General features: G+C 38.8%; 1 protein-coding gene across 1 annotated transcript in view; it reads right to left on the bottom strand.

The window, feature by feature from the left end:
- The window catches only part of LOC108925075 (electrogenic sodium bicarbonate cotransporter 1-like), a 46248-nt gene that overhangs the window by 9739 nt on the left and 15154 nt on the right, over positions 1–21355 (bottom strand). Inside the window, exons 4-14 of the mRNA XM_018736801.2 lie at positions 18315–18450; positions 17428–17588; positions 16820–16999; positions 13410–13486; positions 8466–8623; positions 8072–8159; positions 4753–4907; positions 3691–3807; positions 3234–3408; positions 2211–2344; positions 881–1152 (exon numbers count right to left, since the gene is read on the bottom strand). Coding sequence (XP_018592317.1) covers positions 881–1152; positions 2211–2344; positions 3234–3408; positions 3691–3807; positions 4753–4907; positions 8072–8159; positions 8466–8623; positions 13410–13486; positions 16820–16999; positions 17428–17588; positions 18315–18450 — 1653 coding nt within the window. The remainder of the gene's footprint in view (positions 1–880; positions 1153–2210; positions 2345–3233; positions 3409–3690; positions 3808–4752; positions 4908–8071; positions 8160–8465; positions 8624–13409; positions 13487–16819; positions 17000–17427; positions 17589–18314; positions 18451–21355) is intronic.

The raw sequence follows: 21355 nt of genomic DNA, 5'->3' as shown, positions 1-21355 counted from the left end.
CAGTTTTTGCAGTCCACAGCATCTTACAATGCATGAAAACATGGCTGAGCCCCAGTTGACACATCCTAAGGAACATCACCTTGCAGCAAATCTTGAATTTCTGATTAGTCACGTTACATATATACTGTACAAAACCATGGCTTGAAAGCACACAGAATATTATGAAAATCTGCCAATGTCCGTCCACTTGACTGGTATAACGCTATTCAGTATTACGTATGATTCTTTAACAAGCAATTTTTTAAAATGTTTGCTGGAGGACATGTTCACCTTTTTCCACAGTATATCATCCTGAGGTCAGTCCATTGATATCTAGAAGTTGCCATTATCTAGGGAATTACCCAAATATACTGAATGAATTTAACTGTTTACTTCAGCAGGTCTGAATAAGTCTCATGTCTCTGGGTGTTTGATCCCTAGCTAGTCAGTCAACAAAGACTGCAATTACAATAAGGAATCCAAGTTAATAATGGTAAGTGTAGATCAGCTTAGTCAGCTGCTTAATAAATATCTTAACCATGTAAAGGGAGTTTGTCTACATTTTTGAGCTTTAACACCAAAAGTAAATGTTACATTTACATGAGCATGTTGGCAAACCATTTACTGCTCCAAAACAAAAAAGTTTTGTGTAACATGGAAGTGTTGTTTTTGACCATATATTCTTACCAATTCTAAATTCAACTAGTGAAAAGTTTTAGTAAATGTTCTGAGAGTGAACTGTCCACCAGGGCACTCAGCTATGAAAAGGGCTGGTAGGATTTGTGGAACATGGCTCTAGATTTAGACAGGGAATTGAAGAACCACTGGATATGTGATTTGTTTTTAAATTTTTTGTTGTCTAGGTAAGGTAGTAGGGAGAGCAAAGCAAAGTGGTCATTACCCAGAGAAGGAGTCACACAACGGCAGTCGTACTGCGTCACATAGTCCATGTTGAAACCCTGGTTGATAGGGTTGTGATGGGCCAGCTTGATCATCTTCTTGAAGGCATCATAAATGAAGATGAAGCTAATGAGTGAAGAGAAACCCTCCTCTGTGAAGCGGGTGAAATATTGCACCAGGAAGCTGGCATCTGTTGCAACCAGAACCAGGCAGAAGAATGCCGACCAGAGGCCGATCCACAGCCGGAACTCCAAGTAGTTAAAATCATTGTCCCTATAGAAGGAAAATACATACTTATTTTTGCATATTTAAGAATACATGGTACAAACTATTTTTTTAAATCATATTTGGACTGAAGCAAAAAATGCTATTAAATGTGGTTGTCTTGCTTAAAGGAATAAAACTCTACCAAAACCTTAGTAGAATACTAAATATGGAATAAAAACTATATGGCTTATGGGGCCATCACAACAGATAAGCAAGAAAAACACTGATAGTCTAATTATTGCTGGTATGCTGGATCAAGCTACAGCAAAACAAGAGTGATGAGCAGCACCATTAATGGAATGCTGTGTTTAAAACAGACAAATCATTCCATTTAATGAAGAGTAGTGTACTAGCAGTGGAAGCACAGTGCTATCTGGTATATTCAGGTTTGAAAAATAATGATTAATTATTCATAGTGGAACATACTGAGTTCAATGTGAGGTAATGTTAAACCGTCACAGTATCAGGTGAGAAAGGAGGCTCATGGCAAATGGAGACATCCAGCTATGGCATCTGAATGTGTAGCTTGATGTGATCATTTTTTTCAATGTAAAATTTGCTACTTGAAAATGTAGTTTATTTTCCATATTTTGACTTTCATACTTCCTTCTACTAGAGGTCTCACATTTGTGTTACATTTACCGTTTGTGTTATTTACTTCAAGATACTGTTTTTAACAGAGTTTGCTGACACATATGTGGGAAAGTTGACTTTGGTCACACGTAATTTCACCATACTAGCGACAGGACTTTAGTACACATTTCCTGAGAATGACAACTAGTCAGTGCTCTGAACTGTGAAAGAGCTTGTAGTATTTGGGATACAAGGCTGTGTGTCTGTTGAAGATTTAGACAGAAAATTAACAATTGTATCTTCTTACTTGTATATTTGAGGACAATATGCACAAACTGAATACAATTTCACATACATAGAAAAAGTAACTCAGAATTAGGTTTTCAAATGGAATGCTACTTTAACTCTGCTGCTGAACCAGAGATAAAATTCATACTATTCCCTCAAGCATAAGCAAAAGTACAAGGACACAATGCAAATCAAAAACCCACTTGCTGAAACTGAAGAGGAGTCTCTCAAATACCAGTACTGGGCCCGTGCTGCTGAGAATGGTGAGAGGTTGGCCGGCCAGCAGACAGTAAACAGCCCCGCTGACTGCTGTGCCCAGGAAGCTCTCCAGCACACCCTGAGGGGTGGACCGCGAGAGTTAAACTTGCACATTGTACAGCAGGATGTCATCTGTAGCTGAAATTGTCCAAAGTGGCATCATGTCCTATACATGGCAGGGTAGCTAAAGTATTCATGCTGTGGTGCTTTTGGCCAAGATGAGGAATAACATTTAACTAATATAAATGCTCAACATTTCCACACAAATTTTTGAATTGTTCCCTCAATAGAAGCTGCTGTGCTGTTACAAGAACACCTGCCTGACAAACTACTTGACATGCAATGACTTCAAGTGAACATAACTTTTTAAAATAGAGGAAAGTTATCTGAAATTAAGCCGCAATGAAGACATATAAATGGGTGTGTATGCGGATCAGAAGATTGATGGTGAAAAAATAGAAAAAAAGTGAATAAAAAAAGTTGTCCTACCTTGTTAGTCATGCATATTCATATGAATTCACTATCTAATTAGGTAAGACTTCTTACAACATGCCTATCATCTTATTCAAGACACTGATCATATCCACCTGATTAATTCCTAGAACAGCACTGAACAGGTTGTTCTAGGAATCATTTAAGTGTAAGGCACGTCACAGTGCAAGATAGTTCACATAAATTACTTGGAGACAAGAACAGTATACAGTGTAGTCAGTTCCTTAAGACATTAACTGTTGGCAGCAACCCCATACTGTTTCAACATCACATATCAGTTCTGGACAAGGAAGTGTTTTTCAACAAAAAGCCATTGATTCAAAGTTCATTTCATTGCGCACAGGACAGATGCGAGACATTAAATCATATCACCTCAGGAGAGATTTTTCAAAGATATCAAAATACACATATGCATTTGTGTTGCTTGCTCCATGGAAGGGCATTGCCAGTACAGGCCTGGGATATTGTGAACTCACCTGCATGTTGTCTGTAGCATCCCCCAACAACCCGCCAAATGTGATGGCGTTGGTCACTGTTCCCAGGTAGATGAAGAGAATGGCTGACAACGACTGAATGTGCAATGCATCGTAGAAGTCACTGACGAAGAAGGGAGCTTTCCTCTTTATGTCAAGCACAAGGCCACCACAAAATCTGGCAAATGAAGGAATGCAGATGAGTTTTAAGATTACTCTTAAACCTGCATTTTTTTTTTGTAGGGCTGCACTGACTCCCTTTCGCTTTAAAGATAAATGTTTAATCTTTGCTGAATGTTCATTGGTAATGGTTTTAAAAAACTTAAACTGGCCGAGTAGATTCTGTGCAAGTAGATAATGCTACTTCACCCTTCTGCCTTATTACAGCATGTTGGTATTTGCAGAGAAACTTTGAGAACCAATTTTATAAGCACTAGTGACTGGCTAACAGATGCCCTACCTTCCAGTTTTCTTAAGTTCTTCGCTGACATGGTGGCCTCCTCCTCCGCCTTGTCCACCGTCGTGTTGGGCATCCCCATTCATCTGTACATTGTCTCCAGTGGCATACATGTTCTTTCTAGACAAAAGGAGCACATGATTTTTTCTAAAGAGCAGTGACATTTTTTCAGTTACACAACCTCACAGAAAACAGAGGAAATGCTATTATATGTAGGTGTTCAAAAACATAGGAACAGATACAACACAGTAATGAGGTGTACAATACATGTTAAAAAGGTAATCTTGTGGGAAGAAAAATGGGGGGGGGGAATCTATATTTTTTACATCTGAGTACTTTTACATCATGTCATCATGTCCTAGGATCAACAATGCACTTTAGCTGAAAACATGGGACTATAAAAGAAGGTGTATATTGCATGAATGGACAGGTAGTTTCACAAACATCCTGGGCTTTCTGCATTAGAAAACTGGCAGTGATCCTGGGCAAAAATGAATCTCCAAATGAAAAGTTAACAAAAGCTAATGTCTACCAACTTGGGTGCTCAGTGCATTAACCTTTTCATGACAGACTAGTCCGCTACAATGTATAATTAAATGCTGCAGACTTATCACAGAAGTCCTAAAACAACATTGCAGCACAGTGCTCTGCTTGCCTTTACAGAAGAGCTTGTGAGACTGTGACAGTGTCTGGAATGCAATATCTCACAAATACTCCATTGTTTTCATCATCTTCTATGAAATCACCCACCCTATCATGAGTCAGCTTATCTCGACTGGCTGCAAATAAAGTTGTGTTCTGCGTTATCTACGGTCACATTTTATTTAAGATAACGTTTATTTTTGAACAAATACAATTCCATACTGTATTTTAAGTCAGTAGGGGGCAACGACACTTACAGTCACATTACAGACATCCTGCCAGTATGGGACTATACTCCACTACACTATAAAAGTATATATAGTACAGCTCTAGCCCTAGCTCCATGGAGCACTGCTAAACTAATGGTAAATTAGCATTTGTGACACAGCAATCATTAACTCTGCAAGGTGTTGTTTCCCCTACCTTTTGTCTGAGGATGGAAGTGACTTTGGAGGCTCTATCCTGATGTCTGGGTCCCATTCTCCAGGAGGGAGGACAATGACCTCATCCAAAAATTCCTGGATGCCAGCTAGAAGGTCCTGTCTGTTCTTGGCTTTGTATGCAATGTCATGAAAAACCTATGCACAAAAATAGAGTGGGCAGAAATAAGAATTCACAAAGCACCTACATATTTAGTATTTATTCAGAGATGCAGCGATAACACTAAAATGATTTCACATACTGCAGATTTATTTAGACACAGACACAGACACACGCCGCTTATTGCAAGCGGGATCGCAGCGTGCTGGAGCCTAACCCGGCAACACAGGGCACAAGGCTGGAGGGGGAGGGTACACACCCAGGATGGGACACCAGTCCGTCGCAAGGCACCCCAAATGGGACTCGAACCCCAGACCTACCAGAGAGCACGCACAGGCCAAAACCGCTGCTCCACCGCACCCCCAGATTTATTTAGTGCAAATAAATTTCCTATATAAATTTTAAATCCAGATTTTATTTTACAGTAGCTCTAAATCAAGCAGATTAAAATGGTAAGATGCAGCAAGACAGTATATCAGTAAACATTTGGGCACAGTCTGCACATGGCTTTAAGTTTTTAATATTAAACGTAAACTTCAGAATGCCACATTTCTATTTTAATCACCGTTTCTTGCTATACATACGGGTGAGTAAAACGAGAATGAACAATTAGTTTAGTTCAGCCTCTCAGAGTGTGTAAGGCTGTGGAAGAGTCATTGAGAATGTGTGCAACAAGCATAGGCTGGGAAACAGACACTCTGGCAGATGCCACTTGTTTGTAAACAACAGGCACAACTCAAGGGAAGTACACCAGATAGTTAGGCAGATAAAACATGAGGTTTCCGTAAGCTCCCGTGGAGGATCAGGTTCTGGTGAAGGATAGCCCTCAATAGGGAGTTTAAAACAACAAACCACATTAACCTTTGAAAGGCACGCATGTCATGCATCTCAGTTAGCTAGTGGAAGGGCAACCTTCAGCCCTGATCCTCCACGTCTATGCATTATGCAGGAACCTCAAACGAAGTTGATGTTAACCCACTGTGCCATTACTTGTTGTGACTATACAAAGGCCAAACAACCACTATACAGCCTTACTGCTTCTTCTGAAGTAAGGAGTGAATTCTAAAGTTTCATCCCAAAATACTCCCCCTCTTACCAAACTAAACTTCATCTATTTCACTTGTGTGCATTTGCTAGAATTTTGTATGAACCCACTAGAATTTTGTTAATTTCCCAAAATTTGTTTTCATTCATTAAATTTATCACATTTATTTTAGCAAGAATCCCATTTATGCTGCTTTATCAATCTGGCATATTCTCAGTCGTTCTGGATAACACAGTAATGTCTGCAACAGTGCACATTAATAGCAATACCTAATGTACAACCCCAATTCCAAAAAAGTTGGGACGCTGTGTAAAATGTAAATAAAAACAGAATGCAATGATTTGCAAATCTCATAAACCCATATGCTATTCACAGCAGCACATAGAAAACATATCAAATGTTTAAACTGAGGAAAGATACCATTTTAAGCAAAAAATAAGGTAATTTTGAATTTGATGGGAGCAACACGTCTCAAAAAAGTTGGTACGGGGCCATGTTTACCACTGTGTAGCATCCCCTCTTCTTTTAATAACCATCCATATGTCTGGGAACTGAGGAGGCCAGTTGCTGGAGTTTTGGGAGAGGAATGCTGTCCCATTCGTGTCTGATACAGGATTCTAACTGCTCAACAGTCCCTGGTCTTCTTTGTCGTATTTTTCGTTTCATGATGCGCCAAATGTTTTCAATTGGTGAAAGGTCTGGACTGCAGGCAGGCCAGTTCAGCACCCAGGCTCTTCTACTGTGAAGCCATGTTGTTGTAACAGATACAGTATGCGGTTTAGCATTGTCTTGCTGAAATATGTAAGGCCTTCCCTGAAAAAGACGTCGCCTGGATAGAAGCATATGTTGCTCTGAAAGGTATATACAGGTTTTAGCATTGATGGTGCCTTTCCAGATGTGCAAGCTGCCCATTCCATAGGCACTAATGCACCCCTATACCATCAAAGATGCAGGCTTTTGAACTGAGCGCTGATAACAAGCCGAGTGGTCCCTCTCCTCTTTAGTCCGGAGGATGCGACGTCCATGGTTTCCAAAAAGAATTTCAAATTTTGATTTGTCTGACCACAGAACAGTTTTCCACTTTGCCTCAGTCCTTTTTAAATGAGCTTTGGCCCAGAGAAGAAAGCAGCATTTCTGGAGCACGTTCACATATGGCTTCTTCTTTGCATGATAGAGCTTTAACCTACATTTGTGGATGGCATGGCAAACTGTGTTCACAGACAATGATTTCTGGAGGTGTTTCTGAGCCCATGCAGTGATTTACATTACAGAATCATGCCCGTTTTTAATGCAGTGCCGCCTGACAGCCCGAAGATCACGGGCATCCAATATTGATTTTTGCCCTTGTCCCTTGCGCACAGACATTTGTCCAGATTCTCTGAATCTTTTGATGATATTATGTACTGTAGATGATGAGATATTCAGTCTTCGCAATTTTATGTTGAGGAACATTATTCTGAAATTGTTTCAAAATTTGTAGAGGCAGTTTGTCACAGATTGGTGAACCTTTGCCCATCTTTACTTCTGAGAGACTCTGCCTCTAAAATATTCTTTTTTTATACCCAATCATGTTACTGACCTGTTGCCAATTAACCTAATTAGTTGCAAAATGTTCCTCCAGCTGTTTCTTTTTAGTAACACTTATTTTTGCAGCCTTTTGTTGCCCGGTCCCAACTTTGAGACATGTTGCAGCCATTAAATTCAAAATTACCTTATTTTCTCTTAAAATGGTACATTTCCTCAGTTTAAACATTTGATATGTTTTCCATGTTTTACTGTGAATAACATATGGGTTTATGAGATTTGCAAATCATTGCATTCTGTTTTATTTACATTTTACAGAGCATCCCAACTTTTTTGGAAATGGGGTTGTATAAGTACATAATGTCATATTCGCAACTCACCAATTGTGTTCAGTGCAATACACCATTTATGTAACATTTTAAAAAGTAAAAGATTACAAAATTAACGCATTTGTCCCTCTTGGGAAAAAAGCTAAGTATACCATTCTAACATGCAACATATAACATGGCAAACAATATCTGAAACATGTGCATATTAAAACATATAATTAATATAAAACATTATGTAATGAATGATACAATATATTCTATTAGTAGATCTAGGTGAAATCGAGTAAACAGAGTAACTCCTTACTTCATCGGACATGAGGGTGGCTATTGCTCTTCCTATTTCGTGGTAGGATTTGGCTTTGCCTTTGGGTCCAAGCAGGATAAACAGGAATCTGATAAAGGGAAGTAGTTTACTTTTGTAGAGAGAGGAATCTAGCATGACAATCTGAGCAGTTTTTAATTATCAGATATATTACATGTGAAGACCACTCTGTGGGCACATTTCATGAAATGTTTCACAACAAGCCTAGTGCAAAAGTATCAGTATCTTTCTAAGTTCTAAAATAAAACCCTGTACGTCAGGAATTTGACGTCAGCTTCAATCTTTGCTTATTAAGCTGGTCCTTGAGTAAGGCACGCTACAGCATATTTGTAAATAAGATTGTCCATGGGGCCTTGGAGCTTTGTGTGGTCCTTACCTCGTTGGTACTGGGACTTCAGTCAAGGCACCCAACATGACTGCTTGCTGCAGGCGTACAAAAGCCACGAAAGGACTGTCCAGGAAGTCTACTTCTCCGACAAGGACATTGGATGCCTCTGCATCTCGGGGCACCTTCTTCATGAACTTGTTTTTTAGCTGAAGATAAAAAGAGAGGGGCCAGAAGAAATCAGAGGAATTTAAAATGCTAAACCTAGAGGTGGGAATTAATCTCCCCTCTGATTTTAATTAAGTTACTCAGTTCAGGAGCATGAATTTATAGGTCCTGTAAAGTAATTAAGCTGTTACAAAAAAAAAAAAAAAAAAAGCCCAAGAATCCAAACAACAAAATTTCCCCATAAATTACAGGGAAAAAAATGGAAGACTTCCAGTGAATAGTGTTGTGATCATAGTGAGTTCGAGCCTCGCCTCATGAACATTCATTACCAGAAAGACTAAAACCCATGGTAACCATTGTAGGACACCTTTAGTTTCACCGCATTTGATTTTTGTGTTAAGTGAAATATTACAAAAGCTTCTTCCAAAGAGAGAACACTGATATTTAAGGTACCACAGCAGGCTATCAGCAGTCTAAAGATGAATTACCATCATTTACTGTATTTTATGGTTCACTACTTCTAACAGGGGGGACATGGTGGCGCAGCAGGTTTGACCAGGACCTGCTCTCCGGTGGGTCTGGGGTTCCAGTCCAGCTTGGGGTACCCTGCGACAACCAGGGCAGGATGCCAGTCTGTGTCCCCCTCCCCCTCTAACTTTACGCCCTGTGTTGCCAGTTTAGGCTCTGGCTTGCCGCGACCCCGCTTGGGACAAGCGGTTTCAGCCTGCGTGCGTGCGTACTTCTAACAGATCAGTGAGGAGCCTCAAAGAGGACATTCTTAAAAAGTCTATGGGTAGTTCACACACACACACACACACACACACACACACACACACTTTCTGAACCACTTGTCCCATACGGGGTCGCAGGGAACTGGAGCCTACCCGGCAACACAGGGCGTAAGGCCAGAGGGGGAGGGGACACACCCAGGACGGGACGCCAGTCGGCCGCAAGGCACCCCAAGCGGGACTCAAACCCCAGACCCACCGGAGAGCAGAACCCGGTCCAACCCACTGCGCCACCGCGCCCCCCTATGGGTAGTTCATAAAAAACTAAATTTGTCATTACTTCTCGGAAATAGAAAATGACTCAAGCAAATACGCCACATAAAAATATAAATGCACTGCAAATTACAGTAAATACAGGCAGTCCCCGGGTTACGAACATCCAACTTGTACAACCCATAGTGATGAGCAACCCCACCCGTTTTTTTAAAAAACTAGGAAGGTCATCAGGAATTGTGGATATTCTGATAGTTTTATGCAGCTACTCATGTGAACACTTTTTCCAATTTTATGGGGGAAAGTAACTACACTTTAGAATCACGCATCTGCATCTATATCTTTCTTTCTGCTAAGGTAATGCACAAATTGTAAAAAAAAAAAAAAAAAAAAAAACAGCATCTGATAAATGAATGAATACAGCCTATTATATAAAAAATTTGAATTACATACATAGTTTTAAAAAACAAACGAACGAGCGCTACGTTGCGAGGCACATCAAAACATCGCGCGTCTACAGCAGTTCGTCGGTTGGTAGGAGCCCGAGGTAGAACAAAGACTTCATTCTTTTCAGTCGGACTGTCACGCCCACGACCTCGCACTGAACGTCCGCACCTGCCTGAAAGCAAAGCAGCGGGGTATAAAGAAGCTGCACCAGCACACTCTGGTTGTGGAATTTCATTTGAGAAACTCGTCTCTCCAGCGCTCACAAGTGAACCGACGACATCCTACCCGGTTTTCCAAGTCCCTCGTCCTCGCTCCTGATGTCCACGGCTCCCAACACTTACTTGCATTGCCTCCTCAACGACATCGTATTCTCCCCAAGACCTATGTCTACACATTGGCCGACCCACACCTGTCCCTGACCATGAATCCCACAGACCACGTTGCTGTTAACAGTGTCTCGTGTGCATTACTGTATTGGCTGTATAAATTAAAGCCAAATAAAGTAACAGACAAAAACGATCACAATTGAGAATAAAGTGGAAATAATGAAGTGATCAGAAAAAGGTGAAAAGCCAATGAGCATTGGAAAAGCAAACATTTAAAGTTTCTTTTTTTATATATATATACACACACACACACACACACACACACACACACACACACACACACACACACACTCACTCTCGCTCTCTCCTCCTCATCTCTATTATATATACACCGCAGTAGCATTTATTATTACTGTAGCTATATTAAGATATATTTTTGGGTATCTGGAATAGTTACTGTTTTCTGTACAGAAAGGTACACGATATATTTATATACTAAGACAAACATTTGACTAACTGACAGACACGGACCATACCTAACTGTTCCGATTTACGTAAAAATCCGACTTAAGGACAGACTGAGGAACGGAACTTGTTCATAATCCAGGGATTGCCTGTATACTGCATTTAAAAACATAAATAAGCTCTTCCAGGACACTGAAGTTCAAGTAAGAATGTTACACAGGTTTAAAGCTGGTATCAGGTCTCTACTGAATGCAAGCAAAGGTCTTGAAAACAAAAGGGAGCTAGGCATTTACAGTTAAAAATCATCAATAAGGCAAAGTTCATACCACGATATGCAAAAAAGCAAATCAAGATAAACCATTTTTGCATTTCATTGATTTTCATTAATACTTGAGAATGAGCAATGCTGAAAACAAACAGAAATTTAACTTGTTCTTTTAAATGGAAAAAGGGACTGATACATAAATAAATGAGAGCAAAGCCTCATTCCTAACTGTTTTATAGTAGGGTTATTTACTAGACAGTTTTATTCAAAGTGAATCATTTGATCATAACCCAGTGCTCATCAAAATGTTTATGAATCTGCACTTTTTATAAAAAGTGCAAAGAAACAACAGCAGGATTCCCTTATGCAAGTCCCATGAAAAACATTCTGGTCAAGCATCATAGCTACTGTCATGATAAAAATTTGCTGCTTGTAAGAATCTCAGTATCAAATTGCAGTCTGTTTGGTTGCTATAATAATTCAAACTGTGTGAACCATTCAACCAAATGTTAGACAGAAGGTTTGTTTATGCCCAGAAAGTACTATTTACATGGTGTATACTAGTGTTTAGAGGTGTTTACCATAGACAAATGAAGGTTTCAGATGTAAACCTGTTATTAACTGAGGTTTTGATTTGGGGGTTACTATGCACAGGAGTTAAGGTTTTGTATGAAGGCAGTCCTGAAACGATTTTCACTGCAGTAAAAAATTCTGCATAATTGTTTTGCAAATCTACATTATAAAAAGTGCAGGCACCATTTTTTTAAAATTTCTACTTCTTTGCTACTCAAATTAAGGAGCATTCTAACATTTAATTCCCGAATCCAGATATTTAAATTTTTTGGAATTTGGACATGGGCTGGAATTTGTCTTTAATCGGTGGTGTTGCTTTAATTCCAGGCCTGACCTTAACTCAACTCTCCAGCACTGAAATACCAGTCATAAAATTTTCCCCCAGCAAATATTCAGTATTAATATTTTGTCAGCATGAACATTTTAAACACATGGAAATTATTCACACTATGCATTTTAGAGTGTTACACAAATTTCAGGCTGTAATATCCTTTACTATAACATAAAGGCTTTTTGTACTGAAATGGTAAACAGGTTAGAGGACCATGTGATGAAAGCGCTTTGGCGCTGAGGAAGAACCAGATAAGGAGTGAATGGTCTCATTCTGTCTCAATGACTACACAATTCAAAGGGTCAAGGTGAGCTGTTCCAGCCAGCGCAATTTTCCCACTGAGTCTCCTCCTGAAGAATGCAACACACTGAAGATGTCAAAAGTTAACAGCTCAACATGTGCTGAAGCCTTAAGAAAGAGGAGGCCCACTTTCTCACGTGTTCCTGGACTAGGCCCACTTTAATGAAAAGGGAAACATGGGATTGTTAAAGCTGGAGAGAGAACCTGCTGTAATCATTTCATTGCCTTAAGCTTCTAAAACAAAAGGCCTTGGGATTTCACTTATGAAATAATTACCTTCAAAAATTCAACTTCTCAGTGATGAAACCATGTTATTTTGCACAAGCTGTTAGCCATATAAGATACATGCATGTGGCTCATGAATTTCCAATCTGTTGTATTTATGAAAGATTCAAAGTTTTATACACTTACAAAGCACGTGTTCACACACAAACGTGTTAAGTAGAGGCAAAAAATTGAGTACACACAGTATTGCACTTAAGAAAAATTTTGCATGAGCAAATGAGAAAGTTTTATCCCACAGTATTTCTGTTTTACACTTAACCCTCCTCATTAACATATGACCAGAGGGTAAGACCTGGTCAAAGAATTTAGCTCTCTATATGTAATCATTACTTTCCTCACAGTATTAATGTACGCAAATTATAAAATAATGTATCATCCTTCTAAAATGCTGAGCAATTCATGCTTATAGCTTTGATAGGTTAAGTATGTCTATCAGATTAAGTCCAACATCTAATGTCACAAGCACTTTATCTACATTATGCAGTTGTTAAATAACTGGGTGAGGTGAACTTCTTCATAGCTTTCTATGGATACAAAAGGAGACAGGCTGTCTGACTATTATGAAGCTGATGAAATGTAGTATCACATGATATAATGAAACAACCATATTCTTTGGTCTCAGTAGAGGTGATGGACTGACTTTTCGTGTCAGTGCTCAAAACCTAAAACAGAAGTACTGCTCTGAGTATAGAACTTATGCCTTAGAACTTGTTTACACTGGTTTAAACCAATTCATCACATCCGCACCATTAACAGACAATTACACTTACAGGAGAAAAGCACTTACAGCAAAACTATATGGCATATGCCCAAAAACTATCAAAGCAAACTGACCTGGTCCTTCTCAGGTTTGTCAGAGAAGTCATTCAAGCTGGTTGAAGTCAAATTTCGGTGAGCAGTCATAGGGCTACCTGTACAAAGTATCAAAATAGATATCAATATAACTGATTTGTTACACATATCTCAGAAAACTGAAGCATCAAAAAAAACCATTTTGATTTTAGATGCAACTGAGAGACTTGAAAGGAATATGAACATCCAAGACTAATACAGAATAAAAGAATGTCATGAAGCTGATGTACATTATGTGATACCACATAACATTTTTCTTAAAACATTACTGTTATATTAACCTGCTGCATAATCTATGAACGGAGGATACTGTATGAACCTGAAATATACGCAAGTCTAAGCTTATTGTTTTGCGTCACAGAGATAAAAACTTTAGCCATGTAGTCAGCATGATTTCACCGGCTCATTCCCAAGAGCCCTGAACAAAGAAACGAAGTGCCTCATCTTTACTGAAAATCCCACGACTTAACTAGCTCCTTGTTCACAGGTTCCTATCCATAAATGACTGCTGTATTTACTTTGTTGAACAGTGACAAAGTACCTTTAAAAACATTATAGAAATGGGTTTCCTTCCTAGTTGATCCACAGCACACAGGTATCAAGATCTAACTCATTCTGACATCCATAATCAAGGATACCAGTGGGAATGTCATCCACCATCAAAATTTATCTATCACAGGCTGCCTGGTAACAGAATACTACGTCTTGGCTCTATATGCATATAGGTGCATGTGAGTTTGATCACGTGTTTGTGAGCGTGCCTCTTTGTCCCAGGTTCCTTGCGTCATGAAGCACGTTTGTTTGCTTTTAGGGGAAAGCCATTGTGACAGAACAAAACTGCTGATGGATGCGAGCAAACTATTCTTCAGTGAAGGACATAGCTTGCTGGCCATGGCCACAGGCAGCACTCCATGTAACATGTCGATAAAGTGTGAAGGTTAAATGGTCTGGCTGACTGCTCCACACAAATGGCTGCCAGCAAATCTACTGGGGCCCCATCGATAAATATCCAGTTTAATCATCACTAAACATACAATTCTTTCTGGGTTATTTCAAGCACAGAGCTTCAGTACAAAGAAAAAAATGGAAAATGTCAAGTGGCTGACAAATGTAATAAGTACCTTGAAATCATTTACAAAAATTAAACAGCAAAATATCTCAGATATTAAAAAAATCATTTATACAGCTGTGTAATTTTAATGGAGCAATTTAGGGCAAGTATCTTGCTCAAGGGTACTACAAGAGTGGGTGAGATTTAAACCAGTAACCTTGATATCCAAAGGCAGAAGCTCCAACTACTATGCTATCAGCTGCTCCATGTATTTATTCAATAGAGCTGCTTCACTGGTGAATTTCAAATAAAACACATTGTTAAAGTGTACCACAGTAAGAACCTAATCACAATGTTAACTGCTGCTGAATTTCAATGAATCACATGAAATTACACAGAGTGGTGCTGATTCTAGGCTGGTGGCCCAGACTGAACTCTTTCGTTTCTGGGAACTTACTGAGCCATTCCATACTCATACTCCTGTGGACTTGCAGCGACTCCTCTGAGCCTCGGGACGAAAGGCACGCCACAGGGTATTCAAGTGGATTACGTGCTTTAGTTGAAGGAAGAGGAACAGGAAGAAGAGGTTGCACACCAGGATGGAAAATTGTCAGGAAGGAAGGAGAGAGTGAGAGAATTGACAGAGCCCCCCAAAGACAAAGCCATGACAGACAGACAAGAACTGGGAGAGAAAGGAGCTGTAATGTCACTAAATCTCTAGGTTTTATGGTGCATGGAGAAAGTCAATAGTGTGAAGGCCATTATTTAATTTATCTTTCTTTAAAGTAGTTCTCATTTCAAATTCTGAATCATGATCATTTTGGAACCGTTGATTTTAAAGTTGGTTTAACATCTGTGATTATCAATCGGAATAAAACAAGACTTTCCGCAGTATCCCAAAAAGAATAAAGTGAACAACAGGAAGACAGGTTATTGACTTTGATGTACTGTTTTGAGTCCTTTAAATGTGTAGAATGGGTGGTGCTGTATATGAGATCCAATCTGACAGGACTCTTTTCCTCAAACAGGGGCATTTGGCTACAGGTAATCCCTGACTAAGATCTTTGAAAAATGTACTTTTCAATAAGTGTGGGGAATAAAAGTGAGGCAACCAAGAATAATCTGTGACATCTTGCAATGTACTATAGTTTTATGAAATATGAGCACTTAAAAGAAAAAGAAAAAAAAAAATCCTTAAAAACATGAGAAATCTTTGATGCAAGCAGTTTTAAGAAGAATGGCAGTGTTTCAAAGATTATGTGAATATGACTAACAAAATTATTTGGGAAAACTAGGGGCAGTACTGTATATTAAACAGGGATATTATTTCTTTTCCTAACTAAAGAAAAAAAAAAAAAAAAAAAAAAAAAAAAAAAAAATTGGAGTGTATCCATGGGAAAATCTCACAGCCCCTGCAATGCCAAGAAAACAAAAAGCCACTTTGCCCAGTGAAGGCTGCAGATTAACACATCTTCATCTCATACTCTCTGTAATAACAGGTCTTGGTAGCAGACTTTGTGATATATTAAAGGCAACTTTGTGTACTCTGAATCATGAGAACAATTTAAATAATATGTTGTGGGACACACTGATCTGTGGAATGAGCAAGAGTGAATTTAAAAGACTTGTATTTTGGTTACAGTCATACTTTCACACAGCACAGAAATGTGCAGCAAAGTTTCAAAATCACGAGCACCTAACAGACTGGAGACAAGTTGCACATACCAGATATTACCTATATATAGGGTTAGAAGTGCTACAATTAACTCAAAATTCTCAAACTAATGCAAGCCAAACACTGTTTGCAAGCATTATCACAATATGTATTGTAAAACTGATTTGTGTCAGGATAATATCCATATAAACTTCCTTATCTGCACCATAAAAACTGGTATTCGGCCAATTATAAATGAAATACACATCATATAAATGTCAGAGCAATAATATTAGGCACAATATCAAAGCTATGACAACTGATAAACTGAAACTCAATGAAAATGCCACTTGTGGGTCAAAATGCATATGAATTAGTACAGTAGGTTGACATTACAACCAGTTTTTAAAAAAATAATTAAATAATTTTACTACCAGAACCCCCCTTTACTTTTGGTTAACACACCATGAGTCAAAACATTAACTCTGCTCATTTGTCCTCATGTATGCCTTATGTCAGAAAGTATGTGGCCTAAGGTATTAAAATATTTTAAGTGTTATTATGTAGACTCTTGAATGGTGTACACAGTCATTTTAACAGAGATAAACCTGTTTATACTTGGAAACACCTTGCTTACTAATCACAATAAAAGGGATAGATGCAGCGCAAAATCAACATCAGGATTACCGTTGTCTGGGTTGGAAAACAGCCTGCTTGCACTGGAGACAGTCTTTCCAATGTCAGCCAGCGAGCGCAGGTTGGACTTCTTGGTCTGGTGGCGGTGCTTGCGCATCAAGGTGTATATCACCTTCTCTTTCAGGTCAGACTTCAGCTGACCACTCTCCACTTGGCTGTCAGTGATCATTTCTGCAAAACAAGTAGGACTGCAGTTTGTGACAAAGTTCTCCACTGCATTAATAGTGACTATTGCACAGGAAACGTGCAGTACAGAATGTTTATAATCAATCATTTCGCTGCTTTCAGCAGAGCATCGTAACATTTACTGTGGAATAATACACAAATACATTGAGGAACAATACCTTGTGGCACTAAACAGATATGAATGAGACCCTAAATGAATGTAACCTTCAAGAAGAAATTCCCAAAAAAGATGAAACTGTATATTTTTCTAAAAGCACAAAGTTTGTTAGAGTTGGTTCATCTCACTGCTATCAGCATTCCACCTGTATACCAAGAGCAAGATGTTCTACAGGTCTCAAAGCCCAGTTAATCACAACAGAACCTGTAGTGGTAAAAGTGCAGTGTTTCACTGTCACAGCCCAGGATGGACTTACCAACAACCTGGGGAAGTGTGGAGGCTTCCATATCCAGCATAATTGTGCCTTTCTCAATACAGGTTCTGAGCTCAAAGAGGCTATGCAAGGACAGCGTGGCCACATGAGGTTTACTCCACCGCTCACCACCCTTTTCCACCTTTTCTTCAAACTTGATCCATCTGTGGAAACACCAACCACTCACTCAGGTTAGTTTTAATCAGAAAACCCTAACGTGACCTAACATCAAATAATACATGATGCCCATGTCGTTCAGTACTCCATCTTTGTGGAACAATATTGTACAGTGACTCAGTTTCACAAAAATTTCATAAGACAAGATTACATAAGATACAACATATAACAAAAGAATCTTGTATTAACTTATGACACACACTCATAGCACCAGACAAACCAGAACTTTCTTGGGAATTCCACTTATAATTGTCAAGATATTCCAGACACTGTTTCTAACAATGCTGCATTTATGTTTTTAACAGGAAGTCTCCTAACCAAGGTGCTGTCTATCAAGACAGGTGTCATCATTCTTCTTAAAAAATAACATCCAAACTTTTAATTTGCTGAACCAGTAAATCACATTGCACATATGTTGAATAGTCTTCTCTGAATAATGATTTCACATTTGTAGAAGCTCAGTTGATGAAGTGTTTCATATTGTCTGACCATGGTGTCAACAGTAAATCAGAACTACTAGATTGTTGTTTTTGTTTTTTTTTTTTTTTTTTTAGGAAGGGGAACAGTCAATTCATTTGTAAATGGGAAGCCACACTGTTGGTTAGAATCAAACCCTAATATCACTGACAAAATGCAACAAAAACAAGACCCACAAGCCATCAATCTAAGCCTGCCTAGTAGGTCACGCAGTGAGGAAGCCAAGAAAAGTTTACCTGGCCGTCTCTTTCCACTCCAGCTCCTGTCCATCGACAGATAAGAGCTCATCCAGCTCAGTGAAGAGCTGAGGCGGCGGAGGACCATCATCCTCCTCACCCAAGATGAAGCGAATCCGCTCAGCAGCAGGGGATACTGGAAAACAGGGAAACACAATGGTTTTTGACCTTAGAATTCAATAAAAAGATGGTTCTCGAGATTTTCGTAGTGCAAGTGGCAGACTGCTAGCTAAGAATTCAAACTAAGAATCTCAGCAGGTTCCCAGAAGGTCTTACAAAATGCTGACAGTGTTCATTTTTTTCTACCATTAAAAAAGTAATTAGATATTTGGCAGGCACTGTTTCTGTAGGCACTCCTAGGATTCTCCTTTGTTACCCATATTTTCCATTCACAGACATAAAACTCTTCCAAAGCATCAATATTTTCACTGTGGGCAGAAGTGTGGAGGTGGTGTCAGGCTAAATAGTCTTCAATCCACTGGCTTCAACCTACTAAACTATTAACAATGATCTTGGCACGGTGGTACAGCAAGTAGCGCTGCTGTCTCACAAAGCCTGGGTGGTGGGAGAGGAGATGGGTTCAATCCCCGCTCTCTGTGGAGTTTGCATGTTCTCCCCGAGTCTGTGTAGGTGGCTTGGTAAATAAGGTGTGTGGGCTGATAACGCTACACAGTATCCACTGGAAGTCGCTTTGGAGAAAAGCTTCTGCTAAATAAATAAATGTAATCTCCTGACTAGATCTTGGAGAGGTTAAGCAAGCAGTCTTCTAACCTAACATTTTTTTACAAGATGAGGGGAAGCTTTCAAGCATGATTATATACAAATACTCCTCGGGATGGTTAATGCTAACTACATTTAAAATATTTTTAATTACAGAAAAGAATTTAGAACCGAACACAGCATTTAAACAATGCTGCTTTATATCCGCTGCTGGTTTATCGTACAACTCTGAAGAAAGATTAGGCTCTTCAACCAAATTAAACATTTACACTGTAGGGAGGAGAGAGAGGAAAGGAGAGAAAAAAAAAAAATCTTCAACCAGCTAAACAAAACTGATTTAGAAGGCATGGTTTTACCAAAGAAAAAAAACTGGAATTATGAGCTGAAGGGCATGGACTGAAATCATAAGAAATAAATTGCTTTTGTAACCTTGAGCAACATTCTGTGGAAAAGAATATAAAACAAAAACTGCAGAATGGCTGTTAAAGGATAACAGGTGACCAGTGAAAGGTGTGGTTTGTACATTAAGTACTAAAACACGTTAGCCAAAGCCAACACATTAACAGCTTAGGTAGAGCAATGACTAGGTTCACCTCCTCTAGACTGCAATGACAAGGAAATAGCTTGTGCTTCATTCTCATACGGTATACATAAATGACAAATCCCTCTTACAGTAAAATGGCTCTTGTCATAACTTTAGCCACAGACTTCCTTGAGTAAAAGTAGAGTGAACAGGAAAGGACACTAAGATTGCATAACAAAATTTCACAGTGAAAAAGTAGTAACATTTCCTTGTCAGTATACTGTCACAGCTCCTTCAGTTCCTCATGGCTATATTATTACTGAAACTGCTGAAGAAAATCAAAACCCAACAACACTTTGAGGATACACATATTAAAATCATAGTTAACACAGCAGGTAAATACTACCTACCTCCTCACACGATGTCAAAACAAACACACACACACACACACACACACACACACACACATGTGTGACAAATCAGCACATATCCAAATGGCTATGGACACAGACTTGTAACTGGGTCCTGCAGTATTACTGTAAGCAACATGCTTCATCTAAATTGTTATGGTGAAAATATACAGTTGTATAATACCCCCAAAATAGCTGCTGTGCATAAAAGCATTAGCTAAGCAACTTAAACTGACATAACAGTTGTAAAAAAAAAAAAATTATGAAGCGGCAAATACTTCCTTATAGTAAAAGATTTGCTCTAACATCTTAGATCCTTATGATAGAAATATTGTAAATGAAGTGGACAGTAACACTTCCGTGGACCCAGGTACTGGTTTGATATTGCTCTCAAAGTGGAGTTCCTAAACTGACCTACAGAGATTCCACCATTCAGCTTATTTAAGTTGCCTTTACGCACCAGGTAACAGACAGAGAGGTCTGCCAAGAGTTGGATATAAGTGAAGCTTCTTTTAGTATGTATTACCGTTTGAAATCCTCTTCTTGGAGCGAAGTACATGCAGAAAAGGACAGCCTAATTTCAGCTGTCTATATTGGCTGATACACTGAAAAGCTACAAATAAATAAATAGGCTAAATCCTAAGCCTTGATAAGCATTGAGTTAATAGGCTTATGTCTGATTTATTCTGCCTTAATGTCAACAAAATGTCAATCACTGTATAAAACATCAGTTTCAAATAAAATTCAACTGCTTTTAAAACATGTAAAAACAGGCAATAGATAAAAATCAGCCAAAATGCAGAACATCCCATTTCAAGTCAAAGAAGATTAAAAATCAAATTTAAAGGGGTTAAATATGGGTGGGAAAATGTATAGTGATTAGGAATTAGTAGGTTAAAACAAACGGACACAGTCGACAGTAAAGCAAGCTCTTAAGCGTGCTGTGCAGCTCATAGCCACATTGCTGTAGAGACTGCTTTGTCTGGGACACAGAGCACATGGGAATGTGAACCCTGGCAGCCTCAAAAAGGCTTAATGTAACTACCACTCCGAGTCAGTCACTTGGAGGAAGATTAGCCTCTCGCCTGAAACACAGAAATCTCCAAGTTAAACTATGTATCATAGAGACTGATGGTAAATTGTGGGGGAATTTTTTTTTCTTGGTTTTTCACAATGAAAAACTACATTTAATATTCCCCAAATTACCATACTTTCCAGACTTGATAAGAACTTTGTAGCTTCATACCAGAAAAACCTAAAAAGTAACATACTAACCCAAAACCATTATTCTAAAATATGCACACTTGAAAATTTTCCATCAGAATTAACCATTTTTGGAAAAAATAATCAAAATTAACCTAGCTTTCTGCTGGAGTTAACCAAACTGC

Source organism: Scleropages formosus, chromosome 6, assembly GCF_900964775.1.
Source record: "Scleropages formosus chromosome 6, fSclFor1.1, whole genome shotgun sequence".
NCBI classification, from domain to species: Eukaryota; Metazoa; Chordata; class Actinopteri; order Osteoglossiformes; family Osteoglossidae; genus Scleropages; species Scleropages formosus.
Note: the sequence above shows the minus strand (reverse complement) of the source record. Positions and strands in the feature narration are given on the sequence as shown.